We start from the raw sequence: 23117 nt of genomic DNA on the forward strand, positions 1-23117 counted from the left end.
TTATGGAGAACCAGCAACTACCTCAGGCTGTAAAATACAGACTGTAGCTCAGCAGAAGCTTCTCCTTCCCTGTTGTGGGCAGCTGAAATGCCCAGGAAGAGGTAGGGTGGAACCTGGTTCAGCTGCACATCTTTCAGACGGCTCTGTGTGAAAATCTGCACATAGTGACCATTGGTGCAACACTGAAGGGACCAAATCTGGTGCATTTGAGCCTCAGCCTATTTCCTCAGGGTACACTCTAAATGCCACTTGGAGACAGGGACACTTTGATGTGAATTTATGTTTGTAAGGTGTTAAAATGAGGCTGCAAAATTAATTACAAACACAAATAAGCAATTTGTCTCTGTCAGCTTTTTCCTCCAGTACTGCAGACTTTAGCTAAGGGAGCCTAAGAGACAGATATTCCTGCAAAGACTACGATGCACCTTCTTTCTGCCTCCAGGCAATGAAGCACTTCTAAAAATACCTTCAGGCAATTTCCTAAGGTTCATGCCCCAAGGTGCTTTGATGCACTTTTCATGTCGTGCCTCTTCAGTCAATAAAGGGTTGTTCTTATGAGAATTATCAAATGTTCAGCTCCTAAGACCTTGAAGGCATGACACAAGCCAATATTTTTGTTGGTGAAGCAAGTGCCATGTAACATGCCCATATCAGAATGCAATAGGTTGCATTTTACTTTTATTTAGTTCATTTTACAGTTCATTTAGTTAAGAGACAGCCTTGCTGATTTCACCTGCAGGAATGCCGGGACTAGAACTCTTGAGAAATTTCCACAAGTTCACCAAGGATGAAAAAAAAAAATGACAGAAATGCCTCAAAAATACAAAAATTCTCTGAATGCTAAACACTATCAGGACCATCAGCACTGCTTTGGTTGCCTACTAATCTTATTTTTTGCTAACACGAAAGCAGATTCAGTACAAACCTGCTCTTGAGACCAGCATTTCTGCAACAAATAGTTCATCATTTTATCTTCTCTAGTTTAATGCCACTATTAATTTAGAAATATGATAACTTTCAAATTCCATTGAAACAAAATCATCAGTCAACCAACATTTCAATCATTAGTTTTGGTGGCTTTAGCTTAATGGGCTAATTAAGGGAAATTTAATCAAAACTGAAGATGGAAATGTCATACATCAGTGAGATGGAAAAAACCCCACAGACAGTCTCATTCCCTTGCTCCCTTTTTTTTTTTTTTTTTTCCCTCTTCTTCTTCTTTTCCCTTTCCGTTTGATCCCTGAAATCAATGAAATAACTCCCTCTGACTTTGGTGGGAGCTGATACTAAAGCAGCAGAGTCAGAACAACGCTGGCGGTGACCATGTCTCACTGGTGTTTGTGCACAGATCAGAGAGGGGCGATGCTGACTGCTCACCCAGCATCTCCACTGGCCCCAGCACAGCACAGATACTGGTCCACAGCCAGGCACAGACACAGAAGCTGCAGTGAATGGCTGGGAAAGAATATTCCTGAAGGCAATTATACAGGAGCAGCCAAATTACTGCTGGCAAATTTGTCATGACTTTGTTACTTAATAAATCCCAGCAATTTCTTCACAGGGAAGCCAGATCCTCAGTGGATAAATTTGTGTTTGTAAGCTAGATTTCTTCATAGGAATGAAAGTATGGCAGCTATGAAACACTTTAAAGACTTGGATATTAGAAAAATTGTGACTTGAGGACTGTTGGAAAAGACTTCTTAACTGTCTCCTTTTGCCCTACTCAACCTGGAGCACAGCTAGAAAGAGGATTCCTTAGATGTATGACAATTAGGAGGTATAAGTCACAGCTTGTAGAGCTGAGTGTTAGCTGAGATGTGAAAGCAAATGCATACAAAGGCCTTTTTAAAAGAAATTCTGTTTGAGGCAAATAGGAAATGCTGTACCAGGGGACACCCTGCCACTCTTTCTTTCAATCTCCTCTCTGGGGAACATCAGCTCCTCTGTTTGAAGGATACAAATTTTACATAAATTCAAAAACCACTCAAGGATGACCACTGCTCAAATATTTCAGTCACAGGTAAGAAATGGAACAAAATGAGCTTTTTTTTGGTTTGTATCTTTGGCCCCATCTGTGAAATATCAATCCAGATGAACAGTTCTTTGAAAGTGTATTTTAACTCAGTTAAATCTGAATGAAACAGGACAACATCAAAGCTTCTGGTCTGTAACCTTTCCCATTGTATTGGACTATATAACCTGAAAATGTGTATTCTATTTCATCTGTTGAAAGCTGTTTTTTGGGAGATGTGTTATCCTCCTTACTCCAGGGGGGAAGGAGGAGGATGCCTTCTGATAATGGCTGAGCCATTAAACCAGGTGGGGCAGTGTTTCTTATCTCTTTCACCACCCCTCCATCCTCCAGGGGGACATCTTCTGATAATGGGCCATTAGGGCCCACCAATGACATGACACATTCCATCATCCCATTGTGAGATGCTCCACACAGTAGGGGAGGAGCCAGCTGTTCCTAGCTAGACAAAAACTGGTACTGAAGCACACAAGGGATCCACTGGATTCCCAGAGGAAGACTGGACCCATCTCGTCACCACTGGACTTTCTACAGGATCATCTCTACTCCACAGAACCACCTCTGTTACTCCAGTAGGACTTGGACTGCTTCCAACACCCTGACCAACAGGGTGCCAGGTTGTATCCCTGACTCTGTCATGGCTTTTCCAGGATTTTTGTTTGCTTCCTTGCTTGTTTTTTGTACTACTACATTTGTATTTTCCTTTTTAAAAAATATTCCTAGCAAAGAACTGTTACTCCTATTTCCCATATCTTTGCCTGAGAGCCCCTAATTGCAAAATTATAATAATTTGGAGGGAAGGGGGTTTACATTCTCCATTCCCAGGGAAGCTCTAGTATTCCCTGACAGACAACTCTCTTTCAAAACCAAGACACCCCTTCCTCAGGTTTTCTAAATCTTGGGTTTATTTCAGTGTGGCCAGTATTTGAGCTTTGTCACATCATCCTGGATGTTCTGTTCAGCTTGTTCTTTTTGATTACTTATTTTTTTCTTGATTCTAGTAGAAGACTGGTTCTCCCCAAAATATTTGGGGCTTATTAGAGAGGGAAACACAGAACTGAAAGTGTGAATATATATTTATAGCCATGGTGGTATAGCGTCCATGAGGACAAACTCTTTTGCTCTCATCATCTATACCTAGATCTTCATTATACAGAAATGTTGGGGTTTACATATATTCTATCTTCTTCTGATGAAAAGGAAATAAAAAACCCATTCTCACTGCATTGAAGACCTCTGCAAGCTGATTTTGTGCAAATTCTGCAGCTCCCTCCCTTCAGTAACTACTCTGAATTTCACCTAAATATTGTCCCTGGCTCATACAGACAGTTCAGGTTTTCATTATCCAGATTCAGGCAGCTGCCTTCATGCCATTATTTTAGAAAGCCTCATTCTCATTATTATTTTTTTTTCTTTTTATCATAAAAGACAGGGATTATTAACCAAGATTGAACATTAATCTCCTCTGTACTCAATCCCCTATGCAGTGACATGAACACAGCATGCCTGTACGTACAGATCTTATTTCATAACTGGTAATGTTTTGCCTGTGATGGAACTGATTTCTCCTTCTACCTCGCTAAAATAATTATGGCTGAAGCTGCTTGAGACAAAGGTATTCACAGAATGGAGAAATTTCGGGTCACTAACCCTTATTACATTCAGGTTCCCATTAACTTCTCTGTTACAAATGATGCATTGTTAGCTCACTTCACAAAGGAATAGTTACTATTTGGGATAAAAGACGCATTTAGATGAAATAAGATTATTTAGAGAAATATAAGCATGTTAACCAAACTCAGTTACAGTGACAGAATTGCCATGCAGGAAGTTACTTAATAGCTAGTAATAAAGATTGAGATTCAAAGGTGTTATTAAAGACAAGCATGCATGTACAATAGCTGTCACAGGTACTCTGCACACACTGTCACCAAACTCCCCTTTTCAGATGTACAGAACAACATTTTCAGAATTACTCTTTCAGAAGGAGGATAGTCACAGACAGACATAATTAATGCTGGAGAGCAGAAGAGCAGTGATCTGGTTGTTAAGATCTCACTGCTTTTAACAAAGTAATGTGTGGCCACCTCAGGGCAATACAGCCTGGGCTGGTTGGGTGGATGAAAGACAAACTGAAAAGATCTGGGTGCAGATGTGACCAATTGATATATATATACACATATATATATACACACACACAGAGTAACGTGTAGGCAGACACATGACTAGCTTGTGTGGAGGGTCTCTATCTCTTCTTAGAGAATGGGAAGAAAATTTAGGAATAACATGAGATAAACAGGCCCCTGGGTCAAAAATATTGCCAAAAACCTCCCTTTTCCTTTTCTTTCCAAATGGGAAACCTGACACTCAGAAACTAATAAATAAATTCTGAAAGGAGTGAAAACAAAGGACAGCAATGCAAGAAAAATTACAGGACAAGAAGAGTGCTTATCCACAGCTGGTGGAGAGACAGAGGTATGAGATGAGACAATTTCTTTTTACTGCTGCAATGAGTGAGAGGGTCTCCAGTGCTGTGGCTGATATTGAGACTGGAGATGCTGAAGGAGCCAGACAGAACAGACAATCTCGCTCCCACAGGCTGCAAGGGAATCCCACATGGATATGGAAACCAAAACCTAATGAGAGTCAGTATAGTTTGTAAAAGCTTTGCAAGTCAGCAAAATCGGAATAGGTAATGAAGCCAGTTAAAACAAAATAGAAAGAACAGTTGCAGGGACATGAATTCTGACTTGTTGCAACAGAGTATCACCCTCTGAAGTAACTTCTGTCTGTTTGCCTTTCTGCTTTCTTCCTCAGGAAGCTCTCACCCTTTCCCAGACTTCCAGGTAAGTCACCTTACTGATCCCTTCCAACACAATAAAATTCTCAGTCTGTGTTCAGGAGAAGGTCACCAGCAAGAAAATAATTTTGAAGCTCTCTGAGCACTATGGGACCAAAAGAAAATTGGTTTTTCACTTTCTGAACATGCTACCCTTCCAGAAGGACATGGCCTGGCCTCGCTATCAGTAACAAGGTGAATGGCGCTGCTGTTCATGACTGAAAATTTAATTTCTAGGGACCTCAAGTAAATTCCTCTCATTCCTTACTCTATCTGGTCACTACTAATAAAGACTGGCTAAAAATTTAGATGTTGTAGTGCCAAAAAACTGAACTTAAGAAGAAAGGAAACAAAGAAAACTTTCTAATCAGTAAACACGTTTAATTCCTTTTATATTTCTACAGAGTCTTCTTCTGTTATGAGACTGCACTGAGGTGGGACAGGTTACTATTAATATTAGCCAGTTTTACCAGATTCCCCTTACAGAGGTTACAGTGTAATCTTATAAAAGAAAGGACAGGGTTAGTAGAGAATATAGGCCTTAAAAGTCCAGAGGTGGGCTGTGCTGGCTCACATGGAATCCACTTCCAGGCACCTTCAGCCAGGTGGTAGAGAGACCCAGAGGACTTTTAGTCTATGTGCTGCTCCATATGGCTGGCCTCAGCTTCATCAGGGGAGCAAGAACTGAGAGATTTATAATTTGTTTCTTAAAGCATTAATCTTACAGTCAGGCTTCAGCCTGTTAGAGTTAATCCTTTTCCACCTCTCACACTGCGTAGCAAACAGTTGCTAAGCGTTGGTGATAATGAGCATCAGCCTACAGCAAGCTCCAGAGAATCACTTAGTTACATGTGATTCTGTTTTATCTGTGTGCTGTACCTTGACCACAGTTTAACTAACAGAATGTCTAATTATTAGCTACACAAATCACTCTTCTTCAATTCCGTCAGGCTTCTGTTTCCTCTTGTCACATTCCCACAACATTATCATTACTAAAATTTAAATTCACAGGTACTAACTAAAAGCAAATATATAAAAGAAGCAAGCCAAATCTACCAGCCTCAACATAGTTTTGAAAACTGTTTCCTACTCGTATTTCTGTGAAATTAAAAAAGAGCAATCCTTGACAGGCTCATCACTTTTCACTGGGAAAACAAATAGTAATTTTCTGTCAAGTAAAACAATCTTACAATAAGGTGGTTCTCTACTCTACTCTCAATCCAAATGTTGTAGTATTGCACTAATGTGTAAATTCCAGTAAGTAAAAATAACCATTTCTCTAGCTTTCACTAACCTGTGCAGATAATTTCATTTGCAGATAATGCAGCCTTTAGAGAGGGGGTAAGTGGCTCTACAGGGGATAGCAAATCACAACCAGGATTGTTCGTTCACGTTCAGTATTTCACACTGGCAACTTAAAATGCAGCACCTCTGGAGGTGCCGCCTTTTGCCTCTGGTAGGCACAACCTGTTCATCCAACAGCTTAAGGAGATTTTGCCCACAACTGGCTTCTTTAATTGTAGCTGCTTTGATGGCACGTCCTTGACAGGCCCTCGGCCCTTCCTCCCCCGTGCACGGAGGATACCGAGCATTTGCAATTGGGTTACAGCTCTGTCCACCAACTCTGTTATCAACACAACACATGAGCTCTCAGGATTGTTCTGCTAACAACTTCCAGAGCAAAAGCAGGTAGACAGCTTCAGGAAGATGTAAAGTGGCAGCACTTCAGCTTCTTTCATGCCTGTGCAGAATAGGCAAGACCTCAGACCAGGTGAAATTGTGATTGCACGTGTCCAAGGTTGCCCGGGCTAACACAGAGCTAGAAATCTACCATCTCTCAGTCACAATTTAATTTCTTTTTCTTACACCTCCCTCCTTTCTGTTATTGCCAATTCACCTGAAATGTTCTAGCTGTGATATTCTGCCAAAGTATAATTTCTCCCAACAGCCTGAGGGATATCAAACATTTAAGAAATGTCTGTTTCTAAAGATAGAGCTGATCTAATTTCTTGGAAGTCTTCCTAATGATTCTTTGAAGTGCTGTAAGCCAAACATGGAAATTATGGCTAAGCAGCTTTTAAACAAGCATGCTTTTGAGCAGTTTTAGAGCATATTATCTTGTTATTAATAACACTTCCCATTCAGTTTCCCAGTCACAATGGAATGTGCTTTAATTTTGTGTGAAACTGGTACACTGGTGTGCTTTACTCAAGAGCTTTACTTCTGTGAGGTGATTTAAACTTTCAGCTCCTCCTGTAGGAATATCTGCAATATCGTGGTTCTAACACCGACCCTCACAGCTTCTGACACAGGAACAAATTAGAAAAAGACAGGCACAGCAAGCTTTCAGCAGCACCAGCACTGTGTTCACATCAATTAACTACTTTTTACAGTTCAATAAAAGTGTCATTTATCTCCATTTATATATCTCCATTTGGTGCATACTTCCATAGAATTCCTTCCTAATCTGTACAGAAGTCCAGATTTCCTAAGAAACAGGTTTTGAGATGGTAAGAAAGTTGCCTGCAGTATTTCTAAGTCTCACAGGAGACTTCTTTCCTCCCAGGAAAGATTGGCTTCAATGAAATCAATCTTAGAAGAAAAATTCGTTAACATAGTGCAGTTTCTGTGAATAAATAAGGACAAAAACTTTTCAAGAAACACCAAAACCTCAAAGTTTTCCTTGCTTATGTCTTAACCTCCAACAAATTCCCTTCCTTCAGGGCACCCATCTGTCTTTCTCTGTAAGCAATGGAGAAGTAAGCGTGTCAGCACCTTAGACATAATAGTCAGCACCGTGTTATCCAGCTGAATCCATGATTTCTCATGAACCACTGCTAGTCCGACTCCTAAGATCAAAGTGTTCTCTGCCTGACTGTGCAACCAGAGAGAATTTAAAGGAAAGCAATAGTATAAGGGTACAGAATAATTCAGGTACAAAACATTCCCCCTGGCAAACATTAGGAAATAAATCACATAAATAATAATGGCAAAACATACCATTCTTCAAAGGAAATACAGCTGAAGGGAATGAAACAACCAGGTATTTTTACAAATGGTGCTTCACCAGTGACTGCACAATAAGCTTAATGCTGGCATTTTTAAAATCTTTGACGCACACATATTAATTATACATTCAGGACCAAAGCATTGGCAGTGTCCTTGTTGTATTTGCAGCCTATGTGCATCCCCAAGCGCCAGGAAGATAAAAGACATGTTCATACAATGTTTGTTCAAAATTCTTATAAGGCAAACTGCCTGTTAATGAAGTCCATTATTTCTAGGGTCCAGGTTTCCAAAAAGACAAGGGACACCAGGTACTCATGACACAGAGGGTAGATGCATCTTGCAGCCTAAGGGCCAGGGCAGCAGGAGGTGAAGTATGTCTGTACCTTCTCTAGGAACACCACATGTTAAAAGCAAACAATGAACAAGAGTATTCCCTTAAAGGTAACTGGCAAGAAACAGCTAAAACAACACTCTAAATAAGCATATGCTACCAGATAAACCTCCTATGCTTAAAGCCAGAAGAGAGCCATGACTGGCACTAGCCTTTATCAAGATGAGCTTCTGCTACAGCTAACACAAAGGTGTTCAGATGGATCCTTGTCTGATTTTGCAGCAGCTTCTTTTCCCATCTCTTCATCCTCAGATTTAGACACATTGAACACCAGGGGCTTTGATACCCAGAAAAAATATCAGCTATGGAGCTCACATCCAACTCCAGCAAACCAGGATAGAGCACCAAACATGAAACGTGGAACAGTGTGCAGAGAGAGTGGTTCCCAGTCAATGAAATGGAGACACAGAATTTTAAGGACTTCCCTGTAGACTACCCTTGGAATCAGTTTTTGAACCAAAACTTTGACTTGGGAGTTGAAAAATTGTGTGCTTTGCCCAAAATACTCAGTTATTCTCATTGTCTGCTTCTAAGAGAAGATGCCTCACAGAGGACAAAGCATTTGTACCCAAGGGAACAGCTTCCAGGAGAAATGCTGGCCATTTTCATCGCCAGGTAGCTGGTGCTGACAGGATTGATAATCATGCAGGAGAATGAGGAGGAGACTCATACCTATCCAGTATCTCTGGGAGAGGTAAGATCATCCACTGCCACATTCCCAAACCTTCACTGTTCTCTGAATGCCAGAACGTCCAGCTCTGCTCCTTTCCTGTCTTGTTCTCGACCAGCACCAGGGATACATTTCCCAGCAAGACACCATGGATGAGCCATGACATTCGTAGCTAGAAGAAATGGAACATATGAGAAAAAACATCACTAACATTATTCAAAAGTAAACAAGTTCTCAATTCTTCTTTCCTTGCTTTCCAACCACCAAAATGTTGATTCTCCCATATTTATGTCGTCCCTTTAGGAAACTCCAAAGATGAGGAAGCCTGTAATACTTAGTATTTGCTATTAAACACTGAAACTACTGGCCTTTTAAAAAAATTATTTTATTTGTAAAGTTGAGTCTAAACAGTCTGGTTTAGCTTTCACATATGTGGCTAATTTACAGGGATAAGATCATACCTCTATTTTGAGCTACATTCCCTATGAAGACTACATTCCCTAAGATGCCACCTAAGGGATTCCAGTTAAGACTAACAACTTATTCAGTAATAAACTTTTACATTCCACCAGCAGTAGCAGCAAAAAAACACAGGGAGAAGACTGCAATAAGCAGGCATCACTAGTAATCACGTCCTCATCCCCCAGATACTCTTTTCAAAAATCAGTTTTTATTTTCCATCCAAGTTTCTACAGATTTTTCAATTAAAGTTCAGTAATAATTTGGTGGGGGTTTTATTAATTAAAATACTTCAGGGAACCATTTTTCTAACATTTTTGTTATCGTAATGTAATTGAATCCATTTCTATGCATTTCTCTCTGTATGTAAAATTATTTCATGTAGTTTTCTCATTTTATTACTTTCTCTCTCTCACTGTATAAAAAGAAAAACAATTCCTTCCACATCAGGTTTATTTCACAATCCATAGTATATGAACATAGTCTTCTTATTTTCTTGCAAAAAAGAAGAGGAGCTAGCTGTTTTTTTGCTAAAGAACATAAGTAAAATACCCATATATTTTGTATTCAGGAGCTGGGTTTCATCTCAATAACCAGTAGAGGTGAGAATGCTGAAGGAATCAGTTTATCAAAGCTACATTAACGATGGATGTTTTGGACACAAGAAAGTGTTCAGCACAGTATTTAGTACCAAACATATTAAATAAAGCACTCTATTTTTTAGCACTTCAAAGCCACCACCAAAGTCGGGAGGCTTGGCATTAAGTCTGTATTTTACAAAGGAACACCTGATAACATTACTTCCTTGCTTTGATAGCACAGAACATCCATATCCATTTCTCAGCATAAAACAAAACTGTTAAATTTTGCTTGCTATTCCTATGTCACGGTGTAAGTTTGTTCTGGCAGCCAAAACAGATGTAGGCATCAAAATGACACAAGTGTTGCTATTATTCCTAGTTTATGATCACGATTTTGGAGTGGGTGGAACAAAATTCTGGACATCCATTGTATTAATTATCAGTACTGATTAAAAATCAGTACCGAGTTTGGGTAAACACTTCAGTTCATCTGCCTGTGTCCAAAACTACAAAGAAAGAAGTGACTTTATACTGCAGAACTGTGACAGAGACTAAATAATCTAGATGGGGCTCTTCTCTCTCTCTCCAGTCCAAAAATCACTGAACTTGCCTGGAATCCTTCATACAGTATGACCCAAGGATTGATAAATGTACAATCAGATATGCCAGTGTGTGTCTGTGAAACCATTTTGTTATGTTATTTTGGCCATACATCCAAAATTGATGTGTAAGATTTGGAGTGGTTCAGCGATCCATCACAGGTGCCCACAGCACTTCTGGGACAAGCTGGTCAAGTCTGGACCCTGGTCAAGTCTAGCTTCCAGCTCACTCCCACCCCAGTTCTGGGAAAGGATTCGAGGAGTCCCGTGGCTATTTCCACAGTGTCAGACAGTGGAAACCACAGCATGAGGATTTTCACCTCCCAGACACCCGACAGAAAAAGCAGAGTCGAGCCCCATGGCCAGGAACTATTTCAGATTCACAACGTGACAGCCAAGGAGGCAGCTGAGGAGGGCTGAGTTCGTACCCAGCAACCAGAACCAACACCGGTGAGAGAGGTTACTGACAAATGTTCATGGTATAGGAGGCTAATGCCTTCAAACATGGAGTCTGCATGGCTACTCCTAACAGGTGACAACCAAGATGAACGAACTTGTTGGATATTCTGTATTTTCAAATGCCTACAAAGTGAGGCATTTTTTAGTGTGAATTTGAAGGGGAAAATTTATACCCTTCAGACCCAATAAAGTAACTTCTCTTGAGAAAATTGATCAGGATTCAGCTATTCATTTTAATAAGTTTGGAATGTCAGTGGACATTTAAAACCCTCCTTTTATACCAGGGAAAGCAACACCTCTTACTGAGAGTCCACATGTCCACTTTTAGGACCCAAGTGCCAACTCCCTGTGCAACACACTACGTGACATTTTTAATACAGGTGAGCTGGAGCAACTTCACTGTGCTGTTTTGGTAGTTTAAAATTTGAGAGGTAAAGCTCCCACTAGACAGAAGCTTTCAGACCTCTGTCTCTTCTGGAGAGCTGCCAGAAGGTAAGAGGCAACATCGACATGGTCAGAAGTGAGGGAAGAGCAAGCCTTTGATAGCTGTTAATGTAACACTAGAGCAAAAGCTGAAGCAATTGATGAATTGGAATGAATGCCTTTGCACACATGTCAGCTGTTTGAAGGAAAGAAGTAGCTGGCAATAGATGTGAGAGATCAGCTCATTGGCAAAGTGCAATATGCAAACTCTAATGAACTGGCTCTGAGTGAATCGACTGGCACTGTGTCCAAATGGGCATTTTTGGCTGTGATTTCCATGGTTTCTAAGCTTCACAGCAGGGCAGTCCAGGTCTTTTCACACCTGCTGAAGTGAACCAGAGCAGATGATGAGCTGGATATCATAGTAAAGACTTGTGAATGGGGCTGGCATTCATTCTGTAGAACACAGCATCAATGATGGCAGATGGCACTACATACACAGTGCGCCCTGCAAGCAGAGTGGTAGCACATTTGGAAAAATCTAAATCTGGGCTGTTGGTGGAATACCCTAACATTATGCATCAAACATCTCCCTCTGTGCTAAACCAGCAGCAAAACATTCAGAAGCTAGAAATATCACTGAGAAATTAATTAAGCATAGAAGGTAGGCAGTGGCTCAATGGCACCTTGCTTTCTGGCTTCAGAACCCACCAGACCTGGTGATCAGCTGTTCATATGCAAACCCACTGACTCAGTAAATAAAATGGTCTAAACTGATCTGGGGAAAATTAACGGGAGGGAGAGCCCATGGTAAATACACAGCATATTGAGGCAAAACTCAGGTCAGATGGCTACATGCACTGTACTGCGAATACCATCTGGAAGGATGCCTTCTGAGAATCCCCTTCCATGGAGTTGGTGGAGTTTCCAAACTGACAAACAGGAGACTCAATTCATCCCAGAAAGAAAAAAAACCCCAAAAATAATCCTTATCAATATCAATAGGGCTTGGCAGATGAAGAAAAACAAGGAAGGTCGAGTTTCCAGCACAAGCTGAATAATTTCACAACCACTTGAGAACTGAGACTTCAATTTTAATTCCTTATGCAAAAAAAAGAAAAAAATAAAAATACCAAGAACCTTCTGGGTAAAGTTGAACTTGCTGACACCTGTGAATCTACTTTTACTGGATAGAAACATTCCGGCATAAACTATCTCCAAGATGCCTGACCGAGGACCAACGACACACACTTGCAGCAGCATAAATAAAAACATTCCTGCAGTGACACCCTGGAGAGCTGCTGTTTCTTTTCCTCCTTTCTGCATGGCATGATGCTGACTATTAGCATTATGGTTCTACCTGGCAGGAGCAGATACTTGGCCATTTTTAACACAAGTGAAAAAAGAAACTGGAAAAGAAAACATACTTCAAACAGGGCTTGGAATAAAGTATTTTTTAAGATGGGAGAGAGGAGTCTACAGGCATTTTGGCCCCAAGGAAGTGGGAGTAGTTGGGTCTCATTGGTGGCTCTCTGGCCAGCAACACCTCAACTCTAGACCATAGGTTTTCATCTTGTGAGATAACACATTACTTAGTTCTGATGCCCCAAGGTCCTTGCTCCCCCCCTCCATGATGCTTGCTGAAAGGAATTGCTCAAAATTTGCCTGACAAGGGACAGTGGATGCTTGAAATGCAGACACTTACTCTCCTGAAAAAACATTACTTGTTTCCTTGAGTCTTCTTCAGTGGAAGGGAAACAGAAATTGTCTTCAGCTGTGAATGCACTGATGCAGTACATGCAACTCAGGTATTAAAGAAGCTTGGAAAACTTCTCATTGTTGAGGAGAAACTAAAGCTGCAAGTTAGAATATGGTTTGCACAGAATTAGGCAATAACTGCAGACACCTTTGCCAAGTCTCAGTGAGCTTTGTACATGAATATGAGCTACCTTTGACATGTGAAGTTTATCATACTGACGATATTTTTTTTCTTACTAGAAATGAGAAATGGTTGCACACAACATTACAAGCAAAGACATCCATTACTACTGTTCAGCAATTCAGACTTGGACTCTTATGAATAATAAAGAAGATCAAAAGGTCTTGTTCCTGGTTTTTGGCCAGATCTACAACAATGCACAATCAGACTCTCTTGTAGTCTGCAGACACTTCTGCTTTTGATGAGGACTCAGGTGTGCAAGCAAAAGCTGTTTGTAAATGATAGAATTATAATTAGCTGATCTGATTATGTAGCTTTAAAATACCTAGGCAGGCAAGAGAAACTCATGTTTTATATTAACAGATTCTCCCACTATTTATTCTCACATTATTTCTTACTTTATTTCAGAAAAAAGACAAAGAGAAAAATAAAAGCAACAACAAAAGGGTAAGTGTTCAGAATTCTGATGTCAGAGTACTGTGGAATGACCAGCATTCAATAGATTTCGGATGCTATAGATCCTCTGATCCAATGACGCAGAAGCCAGGTGGGAAAGAGAGCAAGAGAAGACAGAAGACAGTGAATAAGCTGTACAGATTTTAAAAACAACATTTAAAAATAAAAAAATCTGCTAAGAATATTCTGCCAAGTAAAGCACATGAAAGACTGAGCTAGAGGCATATCTATGTTGCATTATCATGCTTGTAAATTTTCAGTGTCAATGTTATTACCATGTATGCTTCTAAGTATTTAAAGCTCAAGGAGGGAGAAAAGGAGACACACTCTGGCAGGTGTAAGCATGAGACTCGAATGCCCTCAAGGAATGATTTATATTATTGACTTACATGCCTTGAAAAAATGCAACACTTCTGCATAGACAAGAGAACTGAAATAATAAACAGGGAGGATGAAAACACCTTTATATTTGTAAACCTGACTGAGAGTGCAAACTTCAACTGTTCTACATCAACATGTTTATATTCCATTTTTGAGAGAGATTGCATTACATTCAAAAATAATTTCAGGTGATAAAAAAAATCTGGCCCAGTTTAGTACTAACTTACATAACATAATGGTGGCTTTCAAGAAACAGCTAGCTGAAATGTCAAAATAGCATCAGAAAAATATTTTCATTATTTTAAACACAGCCAAAAGCACAAAGCACATTTACTATCACAGAAACCTGTTTTCATTGTTTTCCAGCACAACTATACCCTTTAAAAAGTTTTACCCAGGGCCTACAGGAAAATGAAATAATCTAGTTCCTAATCACAAAGCAGTCCCTCTTGCAGAGTCACCTTACTCTATGGAGGTGCATGCAATAACATTTGAGGCTAATTTCAAATCCACCCCCACGCAGACAACAGCAGCTCTGCTGTTACTCTCCTTCTCTGTGACAGCCCACACCAAAGCTGCAGGCTCGGCTTATACTTATCAGATGTGGTACTGAGATTCTGTCACACATTCCCTTGAGCTGAGCAAAGCACAGCCTTTCTAAAAATCATTCTCCAGACTTCTCATGTTTCTGGAGTGACTTCCAAGCAGAAGGAGTAGTAACAACCCACCACAAAAATGAAAAACTTGCAGGACAGATGCAAGACTGCAGCCCAGGCAGGGACAACTGTACCAGCTTCTTGCATGTCTTTATGAGAGAAATCCATGCACTTTGGGAAGAAATAGGCATGTTTCTTATGATCTACAGGTACCACAGCATCCTTCAAGGCCTGAGGATGCAGACATCAGGGAGCATCTCTAAAAAAATGTAAGGAAAAGCAAATCAGCACATGGAACTGCACCTTACAGCAATTATGCTGGACTGAGGGACTGCCTTATTGTCTAGACATGGGGGGGTCGGAACTGAGTCTCCAGCTTCCACACAAAGGTGAGTAATTCCTGGGTACCTGCAACACTTCTGTCAGCTCTCTGACTTCTTTGTTAAGTACTGAGAAGTAGATGGCCATGATAGTTTGGAAACTGTGCACACCTAGGGGCTATCACCTGTGGCAAAGCAATTAGTTTTGGCATGGGTGGTGTCTGAGATGACAGAACTTCCCTTGGATTTAATTGCAATGTGGGTTTCTAGGTTCCCAAACATCAGTACAGCTTCTAATGACATGCATATGGATTTCTTCTTCAAAATGAGGAAATGCCCATCCATCCCATGCTCCTCTTTGCCCTGTCAGCTTTGTACATGCCCCCTGATTCCCACTCAGAGGAGGGGACTCTCAGTGTGACAGAAGGGGCAAATAATGCTGTACTTTACTGTTCAAGCTCTAAAAACTGCCTTAAACCTGGGACACTGTTTCACTTAATTCCTCTGCACTTCACGTGCATTCCTATGCTCAATTACACGTGCTTTGCTTCCAGTGAACTTTTACATGTGGGTTAAAAGGTTTTCACTCTTGATTACTGTGGACTGTTTTGGTTCCAGAAGCATTTCCTGAGCTTTTTGTTGCATCTCCCCTCTCTGGCTACTTCAGGGGTAATGGAGCATCACTTCATGGACTATGTGAACCACTTCCTGCATTCACACAAGATTAGTAGAAGTGCCACAGTTTCCTTCTTCCATACAGAGTGGGTTTTAAACACAGACTTAAAAGGGTCAACAAGCAAAGGGCCTCTACCGAAAGTGCAACATGAAAAAGATAACAAAGGGCTGTCTGGACTGCAAACAAGAGAGATTCTTTGAAGCCAGGATACTCCAGCCAAGATTTAATAAAACAACAAAAGGAAAGAGAAGAATGAACTGAACCAAGAATAAAGGGCAGCATCACAAACTGACTGCTCTGACCTGCCAAAAGCACTGAAGAACAAAGAAAATGAAAATATAAGACTGCTCAAAACAAACAGGAGTGAAGTGCAATACAAAGCTATATACAAAGTGCAAGGCACATTAGGGCCAATCCAAAAGCGTGGGAAAGTACAGGCTGTGTTTATTACAGTATCTCCTGTGTGCATTTTTATCCTTTCCCATCTTTTGATGCATGTGGGGCAGTGCAGAGTAGGGGAGGCTGCCGTTTCCCTTCCTGAGTTAACAAGGAGCCTCCCGCAGGGCATGGAAAGGGCAGGCAGCCCTGCATGCTCCCAGTGACTGAGCTCAGGCCACTGAGAGCAGGGAGATGGAGGTGTCACACTAGTCCTGCACTCCGTGACAGTTCATAGACCAAGCTCATCCGTGCTGCGGTGCCTCCGAGTGCTAACACCAACACCACTGCATACAGCTGGCCCAGAACCCTCGGCAGGGAAGGTCTTCGGACCAGTATGCCACAGTGTCAGATTAAACAGCCAGGCTCATGGAGGAAGAAGCAAGCCTGAAGCACTAGAAACTCTCCATGGCTGGCACCCACTGCAGACTGTTTGGCTGCTTCCTTATCAGTTTTGTGTCCTGGTTTCATGGACATCCGGGGCCAAACCCCAGAATCCTCCAGCCTGGTAAACAGCACTGTGGCAGGTAATGTTCCCTCAGGCTGAAGCTGAAGTATTAATTTCTATGAAACACCTCAGACTAAAAGTTAGGGTGTCAGCTTCTGCTGTGGTGAGTGTGATTAGTCTGACATGACTGGATAAAAGGAAAATTAGGGGATAATGGGAAAAAAAAAAAAAAAGTTGGTTGAACAGCAGGTGCCCCAGAGCTTCCACGTAGCAGGGGAGAAGAGAGGAGGATTCAAAATGATCAAACTGGGGGGTGTTTGACCCTCCTTGTTGCTCTCAGGAGAATGAGCTGATAGTCTAAAAGGATCATGAGAGCTGGATCAAATACAAGAGGAAGGGGCAGATTATGGCTGGATCTGATGGTGGACGAATAAATGGGTCTAATTCACACACACGATTGCTGAGATCCCTTTGCAACATGAATTTTTGAGTATTTTCTATGGGATTTCAGCTGCCAGGGAATCTGCCCCAGTTGTGACATGCCAGGTAAAGCTGTCAGCAGTGACAGGTAAAAGAAAACTCATCTTTTTAGTGCCTGAACTTGAGCCTTCAATCAAGAAGTGGTTGAGGTGACAAAACTACAAGACAGCATTACTGTATTTTACAACCTCTTTTTCTGACTATAATTTCACTATTAGGAAGTTTGTTGGCACCTATTGGAGGAATAAGTGCGTAGGGAGACATATCTCCTTTCTCCTCTTCTGTTGTGTTGAGAAGCGGAATTAAATTATTCTGCGCACAGACAGATTGTTCCAGTAAAATAGAATTTGAAGCCACCAGGGACCCACTGAGAAGAGAAGCTTTTACACTATATGAAAAGGCAAAAGACAAAACCCTTGCCAAAACTCCTTCACTCTTTATTACCGACAGCTGCAATACTGGATGCGTCCGGATGCCTTTGAAGCGCCAAGGGGAGTGACGGAGGTGGGATGGCATGTGAGCAGATGAAATACATGGCAGCTTCTCCCCTGACGGCAAGTTTAATTATTTGCAGTGCTGTATACACAAGAAAAAAATACACAGATATTGGGAAATCATTCACTGTGATTCTTGTGTCAGGTGGATTATGAAAAACACTTGCTTTTGCTGGTCCATGGCAGAACAAGGTCTTAAAATATTCAGAACCTGCCTTTGTCACAGATGGGAGGAAAAACAAGGTAGAATATATTTCAAAGATGGAGAACATGAATATATCAAGAGAGAAAAACCAGAGGCGCTTTGCTGTACGAACTGAGATATCCAACAGAAGTGAACCAAAACAAACTTTAAGGCAAAGAAACACTTTCTTCTGTGCAGTTTCATTCCGGAGAACTTCCTAACACATTCCTTCTTGTCCTTTCTGCATTTTAAGATCACTGGAACAGATTCTTGTCTTTTCAATGCTCAACCAACAAACAGCTGCACTTCATTAGTATCAGTTTTCCTAAATCCCTCTGCTCCAGGATCCATAAGCTTATGTGAGATTACAGAGCGACCGTGAAGATGTGAAATGCTTTAGCTCACTAGGCATGGTTCAAAGTCATAAGTCAGAAATAAATCTTATCAGTGAGTCTACAATCTGTGAAGCTACAGAATAAGAAGGTTCAAACACATCATCTTTCTGAAGGTGCACTTTAAGGGTTAAATGCAAACGACTCAGAAATGACAACCATTAGCAAAGTTATCTGCCAAGCCTTGATGTACTTGCTTAAGCTGATGTCTTATGATTGTCAATAGCTTTTCTGCTTGAATATGAACCTGGCTCCATTCTGGATGAATTTCTCTCTGCTGTGGCTAACTTCAGCACTCCTATGAAAGCGGCCTACATGAGGACTGGTAGGTTTGAAGTGCAACAGCATGAAGAGCTGCCAGCCCAAATCCCAGCTGTGCTAGAGAAAGCATGTACAGCCTTTTCTGAATGGCTCAGGGGCAGTCCTGAAGCCCACTCTGTCTTGGATGTTCCAAATATAATGCTTGTTCATGCAAGTAAGATTCTTCCTCTCTGTGTTTATGTAACACTGGCTGCCCTACTCTTACAGCATACACACCTACTTACAAAGATTTTAATACTTCATGGGATGCAATGAGGACAGGATATGATAGGTTTTTCGAAGCACATTTTGTGGCATTCAAGCAGATAACTGTATCTTTCCCCTGCACAGTGGGCATAAATAAGTATATTTTATAGAAAATAAAATCAGAGATAGTGGTTGCCTTGGTCAAACACACGAAAACAGCTCTGTAAATCGCACAAGAAAAGAAAATATTATGACTTGCCTCACAGGGGGAGTTCCTCAAAGGAACTGGAAATGCCGTGCTGGTCATGACAGTCTTTGTTACTGCTGGTGCCTTACTGGTGTTAAGGAGGAGTGCAGAACCTGGATGAAAGAGAAGGAAGAAGGTCAAACTGCAGCACTCACCTTTGAGTTTCAGGATTTGTGAAACCTGTCCCAAGCCTATGTTAGCTGGTTTCTACCATGGCAGAATTCCAGGGAGCAGAAGGCTTTTTCCCATTTCTTGGGGATGCAGCTTCATCTACCTAACAAATGTACTCAGTAACTACACTTAAGGAGCCTGTCTACCTTCCCCCCACTGCTACCTTCTGTTGCTCCAGGCCTTCAAATTCATCCTCCTTGCAAGGCAAATAATAAACTGTATTTTTTATGAACAAAAAGTAACCTGGAAGAAAAAAAATTATCTTGACCAAACCAAATAAAAATACAGCTACACCTATTTGCTACTTCAATAATTTGCTGTAAACAAGAAGAACAAGGGCAGTAGTGGGTTTTCTCTCAAAAGGGAACTGAAAAAAGAAAACTTCAACTGTTTGTATGACTGGCATTTATGTAGGAGAACCAAGTACAGAGTAATTGTACATAAAAGTGCAGCTCAAGGGATCATGAAGCAAAGAGAAGAAAAATTAGGATGTGAGCAGGGGGAAAAAGCAGCAGTACAGAAAAATAGACAAAAAATAAATAGGAAAATCAGAAAGAAAAAACCCCAGATCAATATGGTAGAGGGTCAGGCGGATGAACATTTGGTATGAAGTTTTTAGAAAGGGTCAAGATCTGTATCAGTGGTGGAGAATGTCCTGCTCCCTTTCTCAAGAAGAAAGGGAGCAGGACAGTCTTTTGCTCAAAGCACTCAGGGTGGAAAGATGGTATTTGAGAGTAGAAAGTTGGGATTTGTTTCACTGGAAGCTGAATATGTAAGTACACAGGAAAACTTGCCTTGTGTTTCATTCCCTCTCCTCACCATGTGTGTATCATTTTTGGTCTCTGCCCTTTGTGCTCTACACTTACTGTTTACACTCACACACCTTCTATCAAAGGCAAACGGTTGTGTTCTGGGCTTCCAATCCGCCATGGAGAAGGATGGGACGCAGAGGAGCCTGGCATCCAGCCACAATCCCCTGCTTCAAACGAACAGTAAAAGCCAGAGGGAAGCTTTCCTGCAAGAGGGAAAGACACAGACAGAAGAAGCCAGGTGAGCTGAGGAGGCGGCTCCTGGGCTCGCACAGGAGCTGCAGCGGCTATTCCAAGCCGGTTTGCCCAGGGCATGTGGGCACTCCCAGATACTTTTGCGTGGAATCACCTGACCATGGGGAAGGAGGAGCAGAGGGAAACAACCCCCAGACTGTGGCTAAGTGACTCCCCACACACTCTGACAGACACGAGTGAGAGGACACATCTCACTACACACCAAGGGGTCTTCTAAATACCTGGGCTCTCAACTCAGCAGGTATCGGCTCACTCAAGAGTACATCTTGGAGAGGACTTTCCCGAGCACTACTTCTTCAGCCCCAGAGAGGGAAATATTGGAGAGGAATAAATTCCCTACAAGATTCCCTCCCTTACAGTACAGGTTTCTACTCAGCCCAGCTCAGCAACATGATCTCTTCTCTCTGTGAGCACTGATGTGGCCTCAGGTAAAGTACTGAATCCTTTTGTGCCTCAGTTTTTTCACCTGTGAGTCTCTTCCATGAAATGAATGGCTGAAAAGAGGACAGTTTATTTTAATCCATACTTTCAGGCTTTGAAGCCCGCTCATTCTGTCACTAGCACAGGATTTCAGTTTCCAGCTCCAAACAATACCGCTCCATTAGCTTTTTGCCTTAAAATTTGCCAGTTTTAAAGCAACACTCATCTCATTCAAAGCATAAGGTAATCTCATACCTTCCATGTATTTCTCTACCTACAACTGCAAGTTCTTCTTACAAAGGGTGCTAAGTATTGCTCCTTTTGCTCCAAGAAAGGAGAATAATACAAAAAAATTAGTTTAAAACTGCAAGATAAAAATTAAATTTCATATGTAAACACATATCCAGCTTTTTTCTTTTTCTTTTTTTTTTTTTTTACTTTTAGCTGCTTGAAAAAATCAGAACAAAAATTTCTTCACTTACAAGCAGTAGGATAGACCACAAACTTCTAAAGCAAGAGAATCTTCTGGTCAAGTGATATCAGTGACTTCACTAACTCCTCTATAAGAAGAGGAGGCTCTTGAAAATATATTTTGTTGTGATTATTAATTTCTTTTCCCCCTGAAATGATATATCTATAAAGTAGCTGTCAGACAATAAGGCACCAGTATTCAAGCTCAAAATGTTTCAGTACCAGCAGGTCCCCCTGGCTGAGATTTCCGATCAATAAAATACTTGCTCACAGGGCCCCAGCTTTGACTCACACACCTCAAAAGGCAATTGACTGTCATTGGCACATGCACGTGTTTCTTGGTGTACCCAGAGAAAACAACTGTGGAGCATCACAACTGCAGCATCTAGATCCACAAACATTTGATTTTCTGGGACCCTGAATCACAATCCACTTGTCAGAGCAAAGTGAAACAAATCCTCTGTCTGCAGCTTTTTAGTAGGGCTAGTTTTGGACCTGGAACCTGACATCGAGGCAAGAGCCACATTTTAGTGGTATTTGGTGCAAGCATCTAAACCTGTTACGAAAAAATCATAACCTGTACTGAAGTTAGGGCTTTTTGAAGTTTTTCCTTTTAAAAGTCTCTAAATTCATTCCGCCTGGTCTTTAAATGTGAAGCTGTTAGGCAGAGAGTTACTTCCCTGTGTTTCACCCCTCTGCAGAGCTTGATTATATTTCATTGCACAGCCTGAGGCTGGGATACAAAGAAAATGACAAATTATAATGTGCCCTGAATTCCCACTGAAACAGCTTGGCTTGGTGTCCAACTGAATTCATGTCATGGCCATTTGCTATCTAGGATGATGTAAACAAGTCAGAGCAGCAGGAGGAGTCATCCAAGTAGCAATCCCTGCCTGAAGGCCAGGAAAAGCTCACTGTCGATGAACAAGTAAGGGCATAAATAAGAAGCTATTACTTTCACAGAATATTTCATTCCCTTTCCCCAAATTAATGTTTTATGAGTTTTCAGATGTCTCATGCCCTGGATGCATTTTCTTTGCTGCTCTTTCTTACCTTGAATATGTACAGCACCTGTGATTCCATGTGTCGGTACTCCACAGAGACCTCTTTGGCTACCACTTCTCTCCAACAGGCACTTCTTCATTTCATGTGTTTGTGATTGAAACTCACATTAGCACAGACACTGCACTGATGAGGGGAAGCTGGTCTGACTTTATTGGAACATCACGGAAATGAGGGGACAGGGGTTACTTCTACTGAAACCTGCCATTTTGGATATTATTACCAGTGACAGAAACCTCAGAAGATTTAGGCCTTAGTAAGATTAAGATGCAACTTGTGGGTATGAGATGGAGAACAGAGCAGTCCAGTGAAACTGAAGCACTCTGAGAATGTAAGAGTCTCTCCTTTTATGTGGGTGAGGAAGTAGGTCAAAGCTGTCTGATGTTGAACTTGTTCTTAATCAAATATTTTCAAGCCTTCAGAATTAAATACCTTTCAAGAAAAATCTAAGTAAGTTCTTTAACTCAGATTTTTCATCCATTAATAGCAAGAGAATTAGTAACTGATATAATTTATGAAGCAGATGGAGTCATGTCTTGCTTCAAAACTAGGCGTAAATCAACCAGATACTACAGCTAAAACTTTTAGGTGGAATTTCAAACAGGTATTATAAAGAACAAAAGCATTGACTACTCTGTATGTACAGACCTTTACCAAGTTTAGGATGGAATCTCAAAAGCCAACAGATCAGCTACTCAATTTAAAGAACCACACGAATCTTAAACATGAGTTTGTTTCAATGATTGCTTCTATGCTAGCAAAGTTGGCCAGCCAAATTCTACCAGAAATGAAGCAAAAAAGAGAAAATACTTTTCAACAGTCAGCAGAGTTATCCTTTAATGGCAGATGGCT

The 23117-nt window shown here is 41.1% G+C and overlaps 1 protein-coding gene across 1 annotated transcript in view; it reads right to left on the reverse strand.

Moving 5' to 3' along the window:
• ALK (ALK receptor tyrosine kinase) overlaps positions 1 to 23117 on the reverse strand; it is a 312811-nt gene that overhangs the window by 52600 nt on the left and 237094 nt on the right. Inside the window, 3 exon segments of the mRNA XM_040058905.2 lie at positions 8944 to 9113; positions 19090 to 19190; positions 20132 to 20263. Coding sequence (XP_039914839.1) covers positions 8944 to 9113; positions 19090 to 19190; positions 20132 to 20263 — 403 coding nt within the window.

This window comes from Hirundo rustica, chromosome 3, assembly GCF_015227805.2.
Source record: "Hirundo rustica isolate bHirRus1 chromosome 3, bHirRus1.pri.v3, whole genome shotgun sequence".
Taxonomy (NCBI): domain Eukaryota; kingdom Metazoa; phylum Chordata; class Aves; order Passeriformes; family Hirundinidae; genus Hirundo; species Hirundo rustica.